Raw genomic sequence first — 22,451 nt, forward strand, 5'->3', positions numbered from 1 at the left:
AACTCAGGAACACTATAGCTATTTGGGCTCTTTTATGGTTCTATACAAATTTTAACATTTTTAAAATTTATATGAAGAATGTCATTGGTGTTTTGATAGGGATTGCATTGAATCTGCAGATTGCTTTGGGTAGTATGGTCATTTTAACAATATCAATTCTTCTGAGTCATGAGCATGGGTTATCTTTCTGTTTATTTGTGTCTTCTTCACATTCTTTCATCAGTTTTTTGAAGTGGTGCCTCATAAAGGTCTTTCACTTTCTTGGTTGAATTTATTTCTAAGTATTTTATTTTTTGTAAATATCGTAAATGAGATTGTTTTCTATTTTAGCCAATTTATTATTGGTGTATAGCAATGCTGCTGATTTTGTATCCTGCAATTTTACTAAATTCATATATTAGTTCTAAGAGTGTTTTTAGTGGAGTCTTTAGATTGTATATATATATACACACACACACACACACTTATAGGTATATATGTATTTTATATATATCCATGTATATATAATACACACACACACACACACACACACACATCCATGTGATCTGCAAAGAGGGACAGTTTGACTTTCTCTATTCCAATTTAGATGACTATCATTTCTTTCTCTTGCCTGATTGCTCTGGTGAGGACTTTCAGTACTATGTTGAATAAAAGTTTTGACCCTATCTCTAAATAAATAATAAAAATCAAGTGGCAGAAGTGGGTTTCCAGTGTCTTGTTGCAGTTCTTTCAGCTTTCCCATATTCAGTATTATGTTACCTGTGTGTTTGTCAGATATGACCTTTATTATGTTGAGGTACGTTTCTGCTATGCCTAATTTCTTGAGAGTTTTTAACATGAAGGGAAGTTGAGTTTTATAAAATGCCTTTTGTCTGTCTATTGAGATGATTATATTGTTTTTGTCCCTCATTCTGGTAATGTGAGGTATCACATTCATTGACTTGCATGTGTTGAACCATCCTTTCATCTGATGTATTATCCTTTTATGGTGCTGTTGGATTCACTTTGCTACTATTTTATTGAAGCTTTTTTTGTGTCTGTGTTTATCAGGGGTATTGGCCTGTAGTTTTCTATTTCCATTGTGTTCTTGTCTGATTTTGGTATCAGGGTAATACTAGCATCACAGAATGAATTAGGAAGAATTTCCTTCTTGGAATTTTCTGAAATAGTTTCAGAAGAATAGGTGTTAGTTTTTCTTTACAAGTTTGATAGCATTTGGAAGTAAAGCCATCCAGTGCTGAGTTTTTCTTTGTTGGGAGACTTTTTATTACTGATTCAATCTCATTGCTTGTTATTGGGCTGTTCAGGTTTTCTCTTTCTTCTTGATTCATTGTTAGTAGATGTATGTGTCCAGGAATTTATCTATTTCCTCTCGCCTTTCCAATTTGTTATCATATAGTTCTTTATAAGTCTCTGGTGATTTCTTGTATGTCTGTAGTATCAGTTGTAATATCTCCCTGTTTGTTTGTGATTTTGCTAATTCACATTGTCTCTTTTATTTTTTTGGTCTAGCTAGCAATTTATCAATTTTGTTTATCTTTACAAAAAACTAACTTCATTTCATTGGCCTTTGTAATTGTTTTAGTCTCTGTTACATTTAGTTCTACTCTGATCTTTGTTGTTTCTTTCCTTTGCTAATTTTAGATTTGGTTTGTTCTTCCTTTTCTAGTTATTGAGAGGCATCATTAGCTTGGTTATTTGAAATCTTTCTACTTCTTAATATAGGCATGTCTTGCTATGAAATTCCCTCTTAGTATTTCTTTTGCTACATCCCATGGGTTTTGACATGTTGTATTTCCATTATTATTTGTTTCAATAATTTATTTCCTTCTTTCTTCTTCACTGACCCAATGGCTGTTAAGCATGTTATTTAGTTTCCATATATTTGTAGTTTCCAAAGTTCCTGTTGTTACTGAATTCTAGTTTTATCCCATAGTGATCTGAGAAGGTACTCGATATGATTTTGATTTAAAAAAAAAAAATTTAGACTTGCTTTTTGACCTAGCACATGGTTTATACTGGAGAATGTTCCATGTGTTGATAAGAAGAATGTATATTCTGTCTCTACTGGATAAAATATTCCATGCATATCTTTTAGGTACATTGATCTGAAGTGTGGTTTAAATATAATGTTTCTCTGATGATTTTCTGTCTTGATGATCTGTCTAATATGGAGAGTAGGGTGTTGGAGTCTTGAACTATTATTGTATTGGAGTCTATCCCTCCCTTTAAAGCTAATAATATTTGCTGTATATAACTGGATGCTCTGGTGTTAAGTTCAACGTATATTTAGAATTGTTGTATCTTCTTGCTGAATTGAACCCTTTATCCTTATATAGTGACCTTGTTTATTCATGTAAAATAGATTTAGGGAGTACAAATACAGCTTTGTTACATGGATATATTCCCTAGTGTTGGAGCCTGGGCTTTCGGTGTAACCATCACAGAATAGTGTTTATTGTACCCATTATGTAATTTTTCATCTCTCACTCATCTCCCACCCTCCCACTTTTCCAAGTCTCCAATGTTTGTTATTCCAACCTGTATGTCCATGTGTGCGTACTATTTATCTTTCACTTACACGTGAGAACATGCTGTATTTTGCTTTCTGTTCTCAGTTATTTTACTTAAGATAATGGCTTCCAAATTCATTCATGTAACTGTAAAAGACATTATTTTATTTTTTTCATGGATACATAGTGTTCCATGGCATATATACATATACATGCACATATATATATGTATATATATACACATATACATACACACATATATATGTGTATATATATACATATACATACACATATATGTATATATACATATACATACACACACACAGGTGTGTGTGTGTGTGTGTGTGTGTGTGTGTGTGTATCACATTTTCTTTATCCAGTCATCCATTGATGGTTACTTAGGTTGATTATCTATTGTGGCTAGTACTGTAATAAATGTGAGTGAATGTATATTTTTGATAAAATGGTTTTTTTCCTTTGGGTAGATGCCTTTGGGTAGTGTTCCCTTTTCTCTGCATCTTTGCCAACATCTGTTATTTTTTGCCTTTTTATTAGTAGCCATTCTGACTGGCATAAGATGATATCTCATTATGGTTTAAATTTGCATTACTCTGATGATTAGTGATGCTGAATATTTTTTCATATGCTTGTTGGGCATTTGTATGTTTACTTTGAAAAATGTCTATGTTCTTTGCCCACTTTCTACTGGTTTTTTTTTTGTTGTTACCTTGTTTGAATTCCTTGTAGATTCTAGATATTAGTCCCTTGTCAGATGCATAGTTTGCAAATATTTTCCCTCATTCTGTAGGTTGTCTGTTCATTGTGTTGATTATTTCTTTTGCTCTACAGAAGCATTTGTTTAATTAAGTCCTGTTTGTCTATATTTGTTATTGGTGCATTTGCTTTGAAATCTTAGTCTTAAATTCTTTGCCTAGGCCAATGTCCAGAAGAACTTTCCCAGGTTTTCTTCTAGAATTTTTAGTTTCACATTATATACTTCAGTGTTTAACTCATCTTAATTTTTGTGTATGGTGACAGATAAATCCAGTTTCATTCTTTTGCATGTAGCTATTCAAATTTCCTAGCATCCTTTATTGAGTAGGGTGTCCTTTCTCTGATGTATGTTTTTGTCAACTTTGTCAAATATCAGTTCCCTATAGGTATGTAGCTTTATTTCTGGGGTCTCTACTCTGTTCTGTTGATCTATTTGTCTATGTTTATACCAGTACCATGATGTGCATCAGACACCATGATCTATTTGTCTATGTTTATACCAGTACCATGCACATCATGGTACTAGTAAAAACATAGACAAATAGATCATGCTGTTTGATTACTATAGACTTGTAGTATAATTTGAAGTTAGGTAATGTGATGCCTGCAGCTTTGTTCTTTTTGCTTAGAACTGCTTTGGTTATTCAGGTTCTTTTCAGTTCCATGTTAATTTTAGGATTTTTTTTCTAGTTCTGTGAAAAATGTCATTATTATTTTAATAGGAATTGTATTAAGTCTATAGATTGCTTTGGGCAATATGGCCTTTTTAACAACATTGATTTCGTCTAATCTATGAGAACGGAATGTTTTTCCATTTGTTTGTGTCCTCTTAACTCTCTTTCATCAGTATTTTATAGTTTTCTTTGTAGACATTTATCACTTCTTGGTTAAATATATTCCTAGGGCTTTTCCTTTTTAACTACTGTAAATAGGATTGACTTTTGATTTGGTTCTTAGTGTGATTATTATTGGTGTGTAGAAATGCTACTGATTTTTGTTGATTTTGTATCCTGGAACTTTACTGAATTTATTTACCAAATCTAGGAGTCTTTTGGGAAGAAGTCTTTAGGGTTTTCTGGATATAAGTTCATTTCATCAGCAAACAGATAATCTGACTTCCTCTTTTCCCATTTTGATGGCTTTTATTTTTTCTCTTGTCTGATTGCTCTGGCTAGGATGTCCAGAACTGTGCTGAATAGCAGTGGTGAACATGGACATCCTTGTCTTCTTCTAGTTCTTAGGGGAATTGCTTTCAACTTTTTCCCATTCAGTGTGTTATTGGCTGTGGGTTTGTTGCATATGGCTTTTATTATTTTGAGGTGTGTTTCTTCTATGCCTTGTTTGTTGAGGGTTATTATCATGATAGGATGGTGAATTTTATCAAATGCTTTTTCTACATCTATTGAGATAATATGCTGTTTGTTTTTCATTCACTTGATGTGATAAATTACATATATTGATATGCATATGTTGACCATCCTTGCATCCCTGAAATAAAACCCACTTAATTATATTGTATTATTTTTTTGATGTGCTGTTTGATTTTGTTTGCTTGTATTTTGTTAAGGATTTTTGCACCTATGTTCATCAAGGATATTAGTCTGTAATTTTCTTTTTTTGTTGTGTTCTCTACTGATGTTGGTAGCAAAGTGATACTTTGTAGAATTAGTTAGCGAAGATTCCCTCTTCTTCAGTGTTTTGGAACAGTTTCAGTTGAATTGGTAGCACTTCTTTTATGTCTCGTAAAATTTTGCTGTGAATCTGTCTGATCCTGGGCTCTTTTGTTGTCGTTGTTGTTGTTGTTGTTGTTGTTATTATTTGGGGGAGATTTTTAAAGATTACTAATTAAATCTCACTACTTGTTATTGTTCTGCTCAGAATTTCTGTTTCTTCCTGGTTCAATCTTGGGAGGCTGTATAGATTCCACAAATTTATCCACTTCCTCTAGATATTTCAGTTTGTTAGCATATAAATATTCAGAGTAGTCTCTGATGATCTTTTGCATTTCTGTAGTATCAGTTGTAATGTCTCCTTCTTCATCTCTGATTGTGCTTATTTGAATCTTCTTTCTTCCTTCCTAGGTTAGTTGACCTAATGGTCTATCAATCTTGTTTATTTCTTCAAATGAACAACTTTTCATTCTGTTCAACTTTTTTATTGGGTTTTTGGTCTGAAGTTCATTTAGTTCTGCTCTGAGCTTTGTTATTTCTTTGTTTCTGCTAGCTTTGGGTTTGGTGTTGCTTTTGTTTCTTGACATGTAACATTATGTTGTTAATTCAGGATCTTTCTTTTTATTTTATTTATTTTATTTTATTTTATTTTATTTTATTTTTTGAGGTGGAGTCTTGCCCTGTCACCCAGGCTGGAATGCAGTGGTGCAATCTTGGCTCACTGCAAACTTTGCCTCCTGGTCTGCCTCCTGGGTTCAAGCAATTCTCCTGCCTCAGCCTCCTGAGTATCTGGGATTACAGGCGCCTGCCACCATGCCCGGCTAATTTTTGTATTTTTAGCAGAGACAGGGTTTCACCACATTGGCCAGGCTGGTCTCAAGTTCCTGACCTCAGGTGATCCACCCAGCTTAGCCTCCCAAAGTGCTGGGATTATAGGTGTCAGCTACTGTGCCCAGCCTCTTTTTTTAATGTAGGTGTTTAATGTTAACACTGCTTTTGCTGTATGCCAATGTTTTTGCTATGTTGTGTCTCCATTTCCTTTTGTTTCAAATATGTAAATTTTTATCTTAATTTTTGTCATTGACCCAAAAATCATTCAGGAGCAGGTTAACTTTCATTTATTTGTATAGTTTTGAGAGTTTCTTTTGGAATTACTTTCTAGTTTTATTCCACTGTGGTCTGAGAATATACTTAATATGATTTTAATTTCTAAAATGTACTGAGGCCTTGTTTTGTTATGTAATGTATTGTCTATCTTGGAGAATGTTTCATGCACTGATAAGAAGAATGTATATTCTGCAGTTATGGGGTAGAATATTGGGTAAATATCTGTAAGGTCCATTTGGTCTAAAGTGACTAAGTCCAGTGCTTCTTTGTTGATTTTTCTGTCTTCATGATCTGTTGGGTGCTGTCAGTAGAGTGCTGAAGTCCCCACTATTAGTGTATTGCATCTCTTTTCTTAGGATTGTAATACTTTCCTGTTGGAATGATCCTTGTATAATTATATAATAATGTGTCCTTTGTCTCTCTTAACTGTTGTGGCTGTTTTGTTTGATATGAAAATAGCTATTCCTGCTCACTTTTGGTTTCCATTTGCATGGAATATCTTTTTCTACTCCTTTACTTTAAGTTTATGTGAGTCCTTATGTGTTAGCTGAGTCACTTGAAGACTACAAATACTGGTTTGTGGATTTTTGTCCACTTTGCCATTCTTTACCTTTTAAGCGAAGCATTTAGGCCATTTACTTTCAGCATTATTATTGAGATGTGAGGTACTGTTTTATTCATTATGCTATTTGTTGCCTGAATACTTGGGGGTTCTTTTTTTGTTGTTTGTTTTGTTTTTCATTTTGTTATTGTTTCACAGGTCCTGTGATATTTATGCTTTAAAGAGCTTATATTTTGGCATATTTCAAGGTTTTAAGATTTAGAACTCCTTTTAGCAGTTCTTGTAGTGCTGGCTTCGTGGTGGTGACTTCTAAACATTTGCTTGTCTGAAAAATACTTTATCTCTACTTCATTTATGATGCTTAGTTTTGCAGGCAATTATTTTGTTTGAGAAGGCAAAAGATAGTACCCCAATCCCATCTGATTTATAGGGTTTCTGCTGAGAAATCTTTTGTTAATCTGATAGATTTTCTCTTATAGGTTACCTGATGCTTTTGCCTCAGAGCTCTTAAGATTCTCTCCTTTGTCTTGACTTTAGATAACCTGAAGTCTACCTAGGTTATGATCTTTTTGCAATGAATTTCCCAGGTGTTTTTTGAACTTCTTGTATTTTGATGTCTAGATCTCTAGTGAGGCCAGGGAAGTTTTCCTCAATTATCCCCACAAATATGTCTTCCAAACTTGTAGATTTCTCTAATTCCTCAGGAATACCAATTATTCTAGGTTTGACTGTTTAACATAATCTCTAATTTCTTAGGGGCTTTGATCATTTAAAAGAAATGTTTTTTCTTTCTCTTTGTCTCATTGAGTTAATTATTCAAAAGCCTTTTCTTCAGGCTCTAAAGTTCTTTCTTCTAGTTGTTTGATTCTATCATTGAATCTTTCCAGTGCATCTTGTATTTCTCTAAGTGTGTCTTTCATTTCCAGAAAATGTGATTGTTTTTCTTTATGATATCTTTTCCTCTGGAGTACTTTTTCTCTATGTTCTGTATTGTTTTTGAAATTTATTTAAGTTGGCTTTTATCTTTCTCTGGAGTCTCCTTCTGAATTCTTTATCTGGCAGTTCAGGTATTTCTTCTTGGTTTGGATCCATTGCTGGGAAGCTAGTGTGGTCTTTTGGGGTTGTTGTAGAACCTTGTTTTGTCATATTACCACAATTACTTTTCTGATTTATTTTTATTTGGATAGACTATTTCAGTGGAAAAATCTGCAACTCAAGGCTGCTGTTCAGATTCTTTTGTCCTGCAGGGTGACCCCTTGATGTGGTGCACTCCCCCTTTCCCTAAGGATGGAGCTTTCTGTGATCCAGATTACAGTGATTTTTATTGCTCTTCTAGGCCTAGCCACCCAGCAAGGCTACCAGGATCTTGGCTGGTTCTGGGGAATGTCTGCAAAGAGTCCTATGATGCAATTTGTCTTCAGGTCTTCCAGCCGTGGATACCAGCATCTTTTCTGATGGAGGTGGAAAGGGAGTGAGGTAGACTCTGTGAGAGTCCTTGGTTGTAGATATGTTTACTGTGTTGCCTTTCTCAAATGCTGGTTATGCTAGCGGTAAAGTTGTCATGTGGACAGACTCGGGACCACTGGCTAGCCATAATGTTGCAGGCAGTGGAATTATCTGTTTTCTCCTTTGTTAGAGCAGGGTTGTTCTGTCATGAGTTGCTATAATGTTCTGAGTTGCTTGACCTTGAGCCAGGAGGTGGTGCTTTTGAGAGAGTGCCAGCTGCAATAGTAGAAGGGGGATATAAGCTTGTTCTAATTTGGCCAGGATAAGTATTCAAGTTTCTCAAGTTATGGATGGGATCATAAAGCTCCCAAAAGTTTAGGTATTTTGTGATCCACTACCAGGCCAGTAGAGAAATACCATCAGGTGTGAGCAGGGTTAGGTGGGTTTGAGCTCAGACTCTCCTTGGGTGGGGCTTCTTGTGACCACTGTGGGGGATCAGAGGGTGGTTCTTGGGCCAATGGAGTTATGTTCCAGAAAGAATTATGGCTGCCTCTGTCACCAGGGAAGTGGGGGAAAGCTGGTAGCAACAGGCCTCACCCAGCTCCTACACAGTTGGCAAGGCCAGTCTCACTCCCACCATGCCTCGCTAACAGTGCTGAGTTTATCTCTATGCAGCTTGTAGCCTGGGACTTAGACCTAGTCCCAGGCTGTAAGTATGTCCACTGAGGAAGCAATCACTCCTTTCAGGTCACACCTTTGCCAATGTGCCACACCACCAGTCATGTCTCTACTGTCTTTTCCGCAACAGTTCCCATTTGTCCCCAGATTCTTCTCAAGAGGGTTTGCACCCAGTCAAAATTATTAAAAAGTTCATTTGGAAGCTTCTTTCTCCTGTGACCCCTCTCAAGTTCTGCCGGTTGCCTTCCCTGAGGGCCCCTGTGAGATAGAGTAAGAAATGGCTTCCCTGGGCTTGAGTTGGAGAATGGGAGTGCCAAGGCTCATCCTACTGTTGTTTCCACTTTTACATTTTACACTAAATACATTTCAGCTCTAGGTAAGGCTAAATTCTTCTCCCATAATCTGGATTTTCAGGTTCCTCAGTGGGGATGTGTGTTTGGAGGCAGGTGTTCCCTGCTCACACTTTGGGAACTTAAAGATTTTTCACCTGTCTCACAGAATTTGCAACAGCCTGCCAATTCTTTCAAAGAATCTGTGATTTTTTTTTCTTTTTCCTGGTATGCTCCTGCAATGGTTCATGAAGCAAAAGTCCACAGAGTGAGTCTCCAAACATTGTTCTGTCCTTCCAAATGGGAGCTGAACATCAGCCCTGTCTCTTATCTGCCATCCTCCCTCTCTTTCAATAAGCTTTATTATTATGATGATTTTGAATTCCTTTTCTGGCATTTCATATTTTTTTTTGTTGGACTCTGTTGTTGGAGAATTGTGTTCCTTTGGAGGTGTCACATTTTCTTGCATTTTTATGTTTCTTGTGTTCTTATGCCACTATCTATGCATCTGGTGTAATAGTCACTTCTTCTAATTTTTGAATTGACTTTCATAGGGAAAGACTTCTTCCTGCATATGTATCTATAGTGTTAGTTGCGTAGGGCACTTTAGCTTTGATTTTGGGAGCATGCAGTAATTGTCTCTCCATATGATTTCTTGCCTGTACTAAATATCAGTGGTGTCTGTGAATTTCTTAGTGACTTAAACTGCAGTTGTTATTGGAAGCTGTGATGAGGCTTTGCTGGGGATGGGGACACCAGGTGGGCTAGTTTTCAGGCCTCAGTGGTGGCAGCAGTAGTCTGAGCCTGCCTGTCCTTGGGCCCCCAGGTGGCATACATGAGCACTGGTACTAGCAGTTCCAGGCAGACCAATCTTTGGACCTCCAAATGGCTTGCTCAGGTGCTAGCAGTGGCCATGATGGGTGGGTCCTCAGATTCCTGAGTGGCATTCATGGGGTTGGCAATAGCATTAATGATGGTAGACCAACCCTCTGGCTCCTAAGCGTCATCCATAGGGCACTAGTTGTGGCAGTAGTAAACTGGGCAGACCCATCCTTAGTCTCCCAGGAGGAGTATGTGTATGCTGCAGATGCTAGTAGTGCTGAGCAGGGAGGGTCAGTCTCCAAGTTCATGGATGAGGTATGCAGGTGCCAATAGGCTGAGCAGACTTTTCCTCAGGAACCTAGTACGAGTGGGTAGAAGCTGATCACAGGTAGGGTGAGTTGATCCCCAGGCCCCAAAAATGCACAGATGCGCTGATGGGCATGATTCCAGATGGATCAAGCCTGTCATCAGCCTCCCAATGGTGGGCACAAGCACAGACTGTGGTGGTCAGGGCTGCTCAGTCTCCATCCCCCAAGTCAATGTCTATTGGTGCCAGCAGGGTGGGTGGGCCTGTCTTCAGGCCGAATGAGGGTTTGCATGGGTTTCTGTGACAGGGGGCAGGGCAGCTCATGAGGGTCTTTTTTTTTTTTCTTTTCATTATACAGTGCTATTCCCATAAAAATAAAGGTCTTTAAAAATTGTTGTTATTGGGAGTTTTTTTGCTATTGCTAGTAATATACTCAGATTGACAATTAGTAGTTTAGGTCACTTGGTGTCACTTTTTTTTTTTTTTTTCCTGAAACAGGGTCTGACTCTGTTGCCTAGGCTGGAGTGCAGTGGCTCGATCATAGGTCACTATAGCCCTGACTTCCCAGGTGCAAGTGATCCTCTCACCTCAGCCTCCTGAGTATATGAGACCTCAGGCATGCACCACCATAAACAGATCATTTTTTCATTTGTAGAAGTGAGGTATCACTATGTTTCCCAAACTGGTCTTAAACGCCTAGGCTCAAGCAATCCTCCTGCCTTGGCCTCCAAAGTGATGGCATTACACGTGTGAGCTGCCACCCTTGTATTAAATAGTGTCTATTTATGGTATCATATATTATGTCATATATTATAAATCCAGTTGTTGTCTTTCACCTAGATGGCAGTTAGCCTCCTAAAATTCTGGCTTTCATTCTTCAACTCTCTTGAGTAAAATAAGCATTTAGTACCTCCCACATATAACCCTTTGAAAATTCATGCCAGAGGAGATACATGTGTGTACAAGTCACCAGCCTTATTGATCCCAGAGTCTTATGAGAAGATATAGCATGCACAGGAAAACTTCTAATACAAAAGAACAACTGGTATTAAATGAAGTTATTATGCCAATTAAGCAATTGCCGTGAGTGAGTACAAGACTTTATTCATTGAGCACATAAGTATTGCGCATGGTTGTTTTTTATGCTTATGGATCCTTATACGTCTAGGGCAAGGGACAGCCAATAATTATATCTAATATTTAACTGTGAGATATAAACAGTCCTCAGAGAACACAAGAACAAGATCAGCTTTGCCCAGAAGTCTTTACAGAGGAGGTAACATTCTGAGAGATAGGATGCTTCATGGAGGTGGAGGCATTTGGAATGAGCTTTCAGAATCAGCTAGATTTTGACTAGCAGAGAAAAGGTGAAGATGGAATGAACAAGGATATGAAAATGAGAATGCAGAGGACATACTCTGAAAACAAGTGATCCATTTGGCAAAAGCGTAAGAAGGGGTTGGGGAGTAAATAGGGATAAAGTTTGATTAGAGGGCTGGCACTAGAGCAAGTAGGGTTGTAAACATGAGGTGAGGCACTCAGATTTCATGTCATTTACACTGACACTGGTACCACATTCTCTGGTACTTGTGTCTGTATAAGTCAGGCAATTAATTGTATGCACTATGCAGTTATGATGGCCTAGGACTTGTTTTTTTGTTTGTTTGTTTTCTTTTTTTGGAGCCTTGGTCTATTGCGCAGGCTGGAGTGCAATGGGATAATCTCAGCTCACTGCAGCCTCTGTCTCCTGGGTTCAAGTAATTCTCCTGCCTCAGCCTCCTGAGTAGCTGGAATTATAGGCGACCACCACCACCTGGCTAATTTTTGTGTTTTCAGAAGAGACGGGGTTTCACCATGTTGGCCAGGCTGGTCTCGAACTCCTGACCTCAGGTGATCCACCCACCTATGCCTGGGATTACAAGCAAGAGCCACCGCGCCTGGCGGGGACTTTTTGTTTCTAGCCACTTTAGCCTGCCTAAAATTTCTTTTGAGAAATAGCATTTTGAAAACAATATAAGAAATTCATGCTTATTGTAGAAGATACTGGAAAATGGAGGGAAAAGAATTTTTAAAGATCATAATTCCACCACCTTAACGTAACCACTATTGATTTTTGTTTTCTTTTCATACTCTTCCTTCTCTGTTTTTCTTTTGTCAAACCTAGAATCATGGTCTCTGTACAGTTACACATCCTGATTTTTTTTTCACCTATCCCACTTTGAATATTTTCCTATGGCAGAAGAGTTTCTTTGGAAACATAGTATCATATCACAGGAATACAACATAAATCATTTAGTTGATTTCCTGATGGTGAGCAAGTAGAGTGCCTCTAATTGTTTGCTATATTGAATAAGTCTTGTTCATGGACAGTAGCTCCCACTTACATTGAACACTCTTCCAAACCCTTTGCATGTGAACTCATTTAATTCTCGCAATAGCATGAGGAGGTCTGTTCTTTATATCTCTATTTTACAGATGAGGAAAGCACAGAGAGGTTAAGCAACATAGATGAGCAACTTAATAGGAGGGGTGGAGCTTTTTGCCAAAGCTCTATATGCTTTGGAATAAATGGGTCCAAAAATATAAATATTAAGGCTGTTGATACATATTTGGAATGGTTTTAGAAAAAGATGTGGCTCTTCTTACATTCCTAAAAGATTCTAATGTTCAGTTGGGAAATGAATGTATAGCCTAGTCAGCAAATATATACCGGTGGCTGTTTTCTGGAGGCTTTTGTTTGTATGACTGATGAATGTACTGGAAGGTACTGCCAAGAAGCTGCTTCTCCCAGATCTTTGTACAGAGACTAATGTTACTATGAGCACGTAGTTCTGGGATTTAGACCTGCATTGCTTTGTATATTTAGCAGTGGACTGCATTTGTACAGTTTTGCTGGTAAGAGCTCTACTTTACTTACAGAGCCCGTGGGTTTGTATCAAGTTAAACATCTTACCTGCACCAGCATTCCATTCTTTACCTAATTTAGTTGTGTAGCAAATCTACCGTGCAAGAAAGTGTCAGTTGTGGATTCTTTGGCAGAAGTAAAATCTGTTTATGTTTCAGTAAAACTAACGCTGAAAGCTCTTTCTATTCCTATGTCCTTTGAAAGCTTAATTCACAATTTCCTTGTTATTGCTCCTTCATAAAACATTGAGTAGAAAGGACAGAGGAAATGTATTCCTTTTCTATTTTTTACCAAAAAAAGAACCTCTGAGAATCCTTTCCCCTACAATGTGGCAAAACTAAACCAAGCTATGGTGTGCCACACATAAACTTGTGTCTCTCCATACGTGACAGTGCCGCTGGGCTCAAGGGAAAGAATACTGTTTGTGGAATGAATCCATTTATGACGTAAATAACCCCAAGCAGGGAAGGCAGCTTAAGCTTCCATAAGGCTTAGCAAAATCTTCTCGTATGAGAACTAGCAAAGAATTTGAAGATACAAAATATCAGGGTCCATTTTGAAAGCTGGGGCAGTAGCAGAGGGGATGTCGAGAGTCCTGGTGTATAAAGGGTGGGTCACCTGAGGTGCAGTCCAAAGTCCTTGAGCAAACAGAGGGTAGGGGCAGAGGAGAGAAAGCACCTGAGGCAACCCCTGTTTTTCTTTGGTTCAGGCCAGAGAGTGGGTATTTGTCTATAGCCTCCCCACCCTCACTGTCCTCCCATCACACTCCCCTACCGCCCACCAAAAAGAAAAAAAATCGAAACTTGAACCCATGTGGGGATTTCACAATCATGTCTTTTTTTCTTGGTAATGTTCTGCTTTGACATAATAACAAATCTGTTTATGTTTGCAAAGGATTAGCTATGGACCCTGCTTCTGGAGCAAAACTCAGACAAGGATTAAGTAAATCTTCTAAAAAAGATTAACTCCTAGAAGCCAGGTAAGAAAAAAATATATCACCTTTAATCCAGATGTTGCTGACCAGTTAATGACTTTTAAGAGAATGGATGCATAGCAGGCAGACTGAAGAAACATTTGGGCAAACTCTGAGTTGAGTTAACAAAATGTATGCTCTTGAAACTGACTCTTCTGTTAAACACACAGTTTGAAGAGGATATTCAGTTTTTGATTCACAACTTAATAGGAAAGGGAATGATCCCTCACTTTTGACCTGGCAGGTTACTGCCTTGTCCCTTTTTCCAAGCACCTTACTCTCAAAAACACAGTCCCCTGAGAGTGTGAATTATTTGCAGAACAAATGTCTAAAGAACGCTATGTTGTTACTTAGCATTCTCAGTGTGGGAACAATGACTTTCTAAAATAAACGCCTCTTCTTTCTGCTTTCAGACGGGCTGCTCCCTGAAACCCATCAGCCTGGATGGCTGCATACCCAGGAATGCCACCTAAGGGGAAGGAATGTAGATGTGATGTCTGTTTATACACCCTTGATTCTTCTTGAAGCATCACTTAGAACAAGTAAAACTAGCTTCAAATTTTTATTTACTCCCTTTGAAATATTCAAAACAAAACCACTAAACACATCGATCGTATAATGCATTATTCAAATTCACTTGAAGTTTTTTAATTGGACATTTGATGGGTTTTTAAAGACAATGTTGCTTTGACATTAGAACCTTTTTAGTAGACTAGTAATTGGAGTACTAACATTATTTACTAGGAAAATCTTTTTTTAACTAGCTTCATTTTGCATATATTGGCATCTAGTATTGTAGTTATGATGCTTAAATGTTTATGTATATACTGTGTAGAATTGTCTTACATATACCAGTCACAGACCATGTTTAGGGGGAAACACTGGATGAGAAATCTTCCATCCTGTGGAAAGAATGTTCTCAGTGGCCTCAAGCCATTTATTTATCATGGCTAAAGCAGAAGCCATCTGTTCATTTCTTTAGCATTGAATTATACAGAGCCCTGCTCTGTTGGGAGGTGACTCTCCCTTCTCTTTGCAGTCTTTTTTTTTTTTTTGGAGACAGGATCTCACTCTGTCACCCAAGTTGGAGTCAAGTGGAGCGATCTCGGCTCAAGCAATACCTCCCACCTCAGCCTCCCAGGTAGCTGGGAACACACAGGCTTGCACCATCACAACCGGCTAATTTTTAAATATTTTTTGTAGACATGGGGTTTCATTGTTGGCCAGGCTAGTCTTGAACTCTTGAGCTCAAGCCATCTGCTTACCTTGGCCTCCCAAGGTGCTGGGATTACCAGCGTGAGCCACTGTGCCCAGCCTCTTTGCAATCTTAAGGGTCAATAGACCTCTTTTTGTAGAGTTAGTTATACTTAACTCGTACTTTTAAATTCAAGAACTTTTTCTTAACCTCATAAAATTTTAATTAGAACAATTAAACCATTTATTTCTGTCCAAATTTAAGTAGAATATCTGAAATTCTTATGGTCTGTAATTTGGGGACTAAACTCCAAATGCTATGTTCTGTGTTCAGGAAAATCAAGTATGTGTTGTGGAACTGACAGGTGACAGTAGTAAGCCATGTAAAAGTATCTGTGGAAGCTTCTAGAAATGGATCTTGGGAGGTTTTAGTTGAGATGAGCTACTCGTCTTTCCCCTTGTGCCCTAGGAGATTGCTTTCCATCTGAGAACAAAGAGAGGGGATATGGGAACCGACTTAAACATCCCAGAGCAGTGGACTCCTTCTAATGGAATAATTTATGTATCACTTTGTCTCATTTCCTCCCTACAGGTTCCACTGTAGTTTAAAGACCCAAGTCTGTCTGGCAGCTGGGTCTCACAGATTAAGCTTCCTTCTCAGTGCCAACCCTGGGTAGCTGTTTGCCCCTTACACTGTCATCAGCATCATTGTTAAGGACTGTGGGTGGGTCAGGGTTTCTCGCATTTGACCAATGGGCTTCTTGGATAGACAAACAAGCTTGTCTTTCCTTTCTTTACCTACCCTCAACCTATTTTGGGGTAAAACAAAAAGAAACAGGTGTGTCAGATATAAGGGGCACAATACTTTAAGGAAATCCCAATAAGAAATAAGTAAATTTCTAATTTGGCTAGAAATTAATGGTAAACACCATGTAAAAGTGGATCATCACAGCCCAAATTAGACTAAACTCCTCTGGTAGACATATTCTAATCTATACATTCGAAATAAATGATGTCGCATTAAAGAATGATTTAAAATAGTTTTTAGAAATAAGATCTTAGTGCTATGAATTTAACTGAAGCATATAAACTTGTATCTTTTAACTCATAATTATTATTTTACTCAAAAAAAGTAAAGTTCCTAATAGATGCTCAGTAGAGGTCAGAACAGTAGTTTCCATGGGGGTAGTAATGACCAGGAGGGGGAGTGAGGGAGCCAGCTCGGAGCCGGAAGTGTTTTCTATCTTGATCTAAGTGTATGCAGTTCATGTTGACACAGGTGGAGCTGTATGAGAAATTAATTAGTCAAGCCAAATTGCACGATTTGAAAACTTTATTAAATGCAAGATATATGTTTATGGAAAAAGCCTCTAAAAACAAAAGATAATGGAGCTTTAAAAAAGGTTAAGTGTTACATCTTTAAAACTCATTAATACGATAGCAAATTAAAGAGATTATAGTTACATTGTAAAACATAATCTTCTTTGAATAAAAGCTAATAATGACTTAAACTGATGAATTACAAAAGCACTTATTTATTGGTGATTAAAAACAATACTTAAGAACTTAGGCAGCTTGAGTAGTAGTTTAAGCTAGACAGAGCAAAGAAAATTCTTAATATATATATATATATATATTTAATTCCAGTAATATTTTCTTAAATTCCTGTTAAAAATATAATCAATATTATAGTCAGCAAAATGCCTTTGACTGACGCCTGGATTATTTTACCACTTAACCTGGTTACACAGTGATTTTTTTTTTTCTGTCAGATGTAACTGACAACCAGTTTAGTCTTTAAGATAAATGAAGTGATAACTCACATTGCAGCATCTTGTGAAAAATATTCAGACTACATTTAAAATGCTTCTGTAAAATGGAGAACTCTATTGCTCCACAAGAAATTGTATATGCAAAACTACAGGTTGGCTATGGTAATAGTAACTAAACTACATCCAACCCTGAAGGTAGAAAAATCCCTGAAAAGAAATACACAGCCTAGTTATAATATGCCATATAAAGGTTATTTTCTTATTTTTAAAATTCTCCCAATTTGGAGAAATCCACACCTTTCCATAGTTCCCTTACTAGGCAGTGCCACACAAAGTTATTTAGTTAACATTATGATGAGCATGGCTTACAATAAATTCCATATGACAAACACTTATATATAGCAGCCGTCATTTTGGATGTTGGTTATGACAATATTTGCAGTTTGATTACAGAACACGCATTCGTTAAATTTGGTACAAAGCATGAACACTCAAGACAGATTGGCACAATACATGCAGTTTGAGAATTCTCTCATCTCAAGCCAGTCATCACTGAATAAGCCATAGTCCCAGTCCTGTTTTCCAAATCTTTCTCATGTTGTAACTGACATTTAAAACGCTTCTCAAAACAACTTCCAGAATACGAAAAATACACTTTAGAAATCAGTTATCTGAATGCATGATGGAAATGAGGCAGGATGGCAGAGCCAGTGCCAGCTGAGAACACATGGGGGATGGGGGGCAGGGGGAGCTGACCCAGGCTCACAGTGCCCACAGCAATTTGGGGTTCCTGCTGCTGCTGCCCCAGACAACTTAATCTGTGGGGCAGAGATTCCCCAGGCCCCAGGGGGAGAGTGCTATTCCCAAAGGTATTTTGGGTAGCAGGCGGGGGCAGCTGCCAGAAGCTCAACAGTGGGGACAGGTCCAGAGAGGCAGGTATTGTTAGGTTCACAGCATCTGCAGGCAGCTCCTTGGGCAGGCTTATTTTACCAGCATTGCCCTTAGCCAGATCAAAACCTGGGTTGAGCTTTTGAGGTGACTGAGGCTCTTGCAGAGGCAAGTCCTCAAACAAACTGATATTGCAAAAACCTTTAGTATCTGCCTTGAGGGGCAGGCTTGCAAGTGGGGCATATGAGGTAGAAGTGGTGGCATACTTGTGATTGGGAAGGGGAGGTGGAGGAGAGCCAGGGGCTACCGAGGGATGGAGGGAGGCCAGGGACTCTGGCAGCGGCTGCATAGGCTGGGCAGCTTGTTCTGGGGGCCCAAAGGTGAGGCTATGGACCTCAGGTGGCAAGCTACTTGCAAGCCCGTTCTGGGCAGAAGCTCCTAAAGAGAAAGGAGACAAGGCAGCAGCCTTCAGTTGGAATGAAGGCGAGATGGTATGGAAGGTGCTCAGAAGGTCTCCGTTCTGCAGGCTCTCTTTCATCAGCTCCTGTGAGTGGGTCTTCTTGGTATGCCGGGTGAGGTGATCCTTGCGCCCAAATCTCTGGGCACAGAACTGGCACAGGAAGTCCTTGCATCCTGTGTGGACCACCAAGTGGCGTCGCACATCCTTCCGGGTGTAGAAGCATCTTTCGCAGTGGTCGCATTGGTGCTTCTTTTCCTTGGTTCCACTAGGGGGCTTCTCTTCTCCATGGGATTTGAGGTGATCCAGCAGCACCTCGGTGCTCCCTAGCTCCAGGGCACAGACCCCACAGGTGAGGTCGCCACTGCTGGCCGCATGCAGGGCCAGGTGCCTCTTATAGCCCAGCAGGGTGTGATACTTCTTCCCGCACTCATCACACCCATAGGCCATTTTGTTGGGGTCGTGGGTCTGGAGGTGGTTTTTCAGGTGGTCTTTCCGGTTGAATGTCTTCCCACAGTAAACGCACCGGTGAGATTTCTGAGGAGAATGGGTCGCCATGTGCCTAGAAGCAGAAGGAGAAATTTCGCAATAGAGAGCTGTTTTAAGGGATGAAGAAAGGTGTAGAAACACTATTATATCTAAGTGTTGATAGTTTTCTCTGGGTCTTGGTATAATTTTCAAAATTCTTTTCTATATTTTCCAAATATATAAACTTTCATGATTAAAAAAAGCAAGCCATCTAAAGACATAATGCTTCTTTTGCACCTATAAAACGTTTTTGGAGACAGGATCTGACTCTTTTCCACGCTGGAGTGCAGTGGTGCATCATGGCTCACTGCCACTTCAACCTCCTGAGCTCAAGCAATCTTCCCACCTTCGCCTCTCAAGTAGCTGGGGCAACAGTCACACACCACCAGGCCTGGCTAATTTTTTTTTTTTTCCATTCCTTAATTTTTTTGTAGAGACAATGTCTCAATATGCCTATGCTGGTCTCAAACTCCTGGGCTCAATTGACCCTCCTGCCTTGGCCTCCCAAAGTGTTGGGACTACAGACACAAGTCACCGTGCCTGGCCAGAATATTCTTTAAGAGAACATGTTTTCTTAATGTATACAGATTTCTAAACAAAGTATGCAAGTATTTAAAAATATGTGACCATGAAAAATCTTTTTCAGAAAGGGGTTAAAGGGGTCTTTTATATGCTTTGGAAATTCAAGTGACTCAATTTGCCTGCTACCCAGAACTGTGTAACGCCCCAGTTTTGGGTTATTGTTTCTAGTTCTGATGTTTCTATTGATTGTGACAAAAAGTTCAGGCCATGGACATATAACTCTTAGGAGACTCTTTAAAAACCTATCCTTAAGAAAAGTGTCTAATAGGACCCCGAACTTCAGCCCACTGCCTGTGCTCTCAGCCCCAGCCTCTGCCCACCATGAGATCTCACCACTGTCTTGATTTTCTTCATTCAATGCTTGCCTATCAGCTCTCATTTCCAATGTTACTACCAGTCTCCATTACCTCAAATTTTCCCTCGAAGACACCTTCAACTCACTTCTTGAAGGTCACTGGTAATTTAATTGACGAAATTCAAACAGACTTTTTTCTTTAACGACTAAGCTGCTACTCCTAAGAGTTGTAAGTTTTCCTTCAGCAAGGACTTCAGGGACAAGTAGTCTGTTTAGTGAATTTGGAATTTCAAAGTAGCTCTTCTATATTTGTAAAGCAGAAATTAGTTATGGAAAGCCATCACAATTCCATCTCTTTCATAGTTCCACTGACCTGCTAACATCTAAACTCAACGTTGGCTTTTAAAAACGCAGTGGGGGCTGGCCACAGTGGCTCACACCTGTAATCTCAGCACTTTGGGAGGCCGAGGCAGGCAGATCACAAGGTCAGGAGATTGAGACCATCCTGGCTAACACGGTGAAACCCCGTCTCTACTAAAAATACAAAAAGTTAGCCGGCCATGGTAGCACACGCCTGTAGTCCCAGCTACTTGGGAGGCTGAGGCAGGAGAATCACTCTGGGAGGTGGAGGTTGCAGGGTTGCAGTGAGCTGAGATTGTGCCACTGCACTCCAGCCTGGGCGACAGAATGAGACTCTGTCTCAAAAAACAAAAAAAAAACAAACAAAAAACAAAATACTCAGTGGTGTAAGGAAACCCCGAGTCTTGTCATCTTTAAGCTCTAAAAATGTTCATTTTAATAACTAAAACACCAAGCACTAATGTTAGTATCTCCTATAAAACAGAATCCTTAATTACAACTTGTAGCTTCATATCCTTCAGGGCAGTTACCTCCTTTAGGGATTTTGTCATGAGAGGCTAAAGCTTGTCCTGACAATTTAAGTGCAGTCCTACACTGTGAGCTTTTACATTAGATACTAAAGAATTTCTAAGAACTCATTCCATAAAAGAGATAGGATCTCTCTAAGACAGTATGTTTAAGTCAAAAGTATACTTAATTATACCTTTCAGCCAACATCTGCCCTAAACTGTTTATTCCTGCTCCTTTTGTGGAGCCAGAATTGGTGGGGGGTCTACAATAGCCGCTGTTGGGTGGAGGCCCCTACTAAGAGGCCTGCTGGAAGCCAGTTCCAAAAACATAAAGCTGATCTGGATCAAACTGGCATTTTCTTAAAAATAAAGTAAAACCTCATACCTCCCTGCTCTCTCTCTTCAAAAAAAAGTCTGCTGTGTGAATCCCTTCCCTTCCCTCCAAGACACCATGGCTTGTTTGCACATAACGGGATAATATGGTGGGTGCCGTAAGGCAGGGACAGGAACCAATACAATGGGCATCTGAGAAACCAGATTGTGCAGACGTCTCCACATTCTAGGTCTATCTAAATAAATGCACAGGTTGGAGAAAGGGTTTTAGAGCACGTTAGAGAGTGAATAGCCATGTTGTTCTAAATAAATAAATATGAGGGGGGCTGGCTTACACACTTGGTATTTGAACCTATTCTTTGGCCCAGTACTGTTGAATGAGACCCCACAGCTAGGGGTCAGTTTGTGCCTCTCTTTCCTTTCATTATAGAGGATTTTCACCTGATTTGATTTCATTGATCATGCGTGGGTAGATCAATGCAGGTTAACGACTCTGCACCTGGTTTATTTCCTACCCACTCTTTCCTGTCCTAGACCCATACTACCTATAAGTGGGCACAGGCTGACACCCCAGTAGAACTTGAGCAAGACCACTGCCTTCCAAACTTCACTAGCTCCCCCCGCCCCACGCTTCTGAAATTTCCTGACTTTTTCCCTTGCCTGGCATCTACTTCTTTCCCTTTTAATTTATCTCTTTCTTACTTGTGCAACAATCCTGATCTAGAACATTATCATCTTATAGCTGAAATTACGTCAATGACTTCTTTCCCTCAAATTTTTTGTCTTACCTCATAACCCATGAAAACAGCTCTAGTATGTCCTAGAGTCCGTACCCAATGCCACCGTCTTTGGGTATCGTCTGGATCACGGTCAGTGATCTCAGAATTCTTTAGGGGTTGATTCTTCACATTAGGAATTCCAACCTTGCCAAATCATCTTTTCTTGCCTGTTGTTGTCTCTATCTAACTGGTTTCAGTATTTGCTGTACTGGGACCCACATTCTGTTTTCTGGTTATGCAAGTCAGTTATTTTCTCCTTCAACCTCTGCTTATAAAATAGAGCTTATGTTGCAACTGATAGCAAACAGGATGGAATGGTGCCTCATTATCATTTTTCTTAAAGCAAATCCAAAAGCATCCTGCCATCTCGCACTCTTCCATTCCTTTATGATATCACTGCTTCAGGCAAGAGAGGCAAGAAATGTTGGGGGCTGGGGAAGGGAAAGTGGTTCTTAAGTACCCTGGCTGCTTCCCTTTTTTGCCTCTCTTTATGCCCTTAACTGAACAAGCCATTTTCCTTGCTCAGAACAACTACGTTCTAAACATGACTTAAGACTTCTTTTTCAGTGCAGTTTACCATAGTAAAGTATTTCTCAGAACATGCGGGGGACTGACTCTACTGCCGTCCTACCCAAATAAACATGTACTCAAGTCCTGCGACCCACCCT

General features: G+C 39.1%; 2 protein-coding genes across 14 annotated transcripts in view; one reads left to right on the forward strand and one right to left on the reverse strand.

Moving 5' to 3' along the window:
* The window catches only part of ZC2HC1B (zinc finger C2HC-type containing 1B), a 66,122-nt gene extending 51,427 nt beyond the window's left edge, over positions 1 to 14,695 (forward strand). Inside the window, exons 7-8 of the mRNA XM_017517742.1 lie at positions 14,008 to 14,092; positions 14,500 to 14,695. Of these exons, the coding sequence (XP_017373231.1) occupies positions 14,008 to 14,078 (71 nt within the window). The 3' untranslated portion in view covers positions 14,079 to 14,092; positions 14,500 to 14,695. The remainder of the gene's footprint in view (positions 1 to 14,007; positions 14,093 to 14,499) is intronic.
* A 1,900-nt stretch (positions 14,696 to 16,595) lies between these two features.
* The window catches only part of PLAGL1 (PLAG1 like zinc finger 1), a 67,659-nt gene continuing 61,803 nt past the window's right edge, over positions 16,596 to 22,451 (reverse strand). For all 13 annotated transcript variants that reach the window (XM_017517730.2, XM_017517734.1, XM_017517739.1 and 10 more), the window contains one exon: positions 16,596 to 18,959. In XM_017517730.2, the coding sequence (XP_017373219.1) occupies positions 17,720 to 18,959 (1,240 nt within the window). In that variant the 3' untranslated portion in view covers positions 16,596 to 17,719. The remainder of the gene's footprint in view (positions 18,960 to 22,451) is intronic.

The sequence above is a fragment of the Cebus imitator genome, unplaced genomic scaffold, assembly GCF_001604975.1.
Source record: "Cebus imitator isolate Cc_AM_T3 unplaced genomic scaffold, Cebus_imitator-1.0 Scaffold642, whole genome shotgun sequence".
Lineage (NCBI taxonomy): Eukaryota > Metazoa > Chordata > Mammalia > Primates > Cebidae > Cebus > Cebus imitator.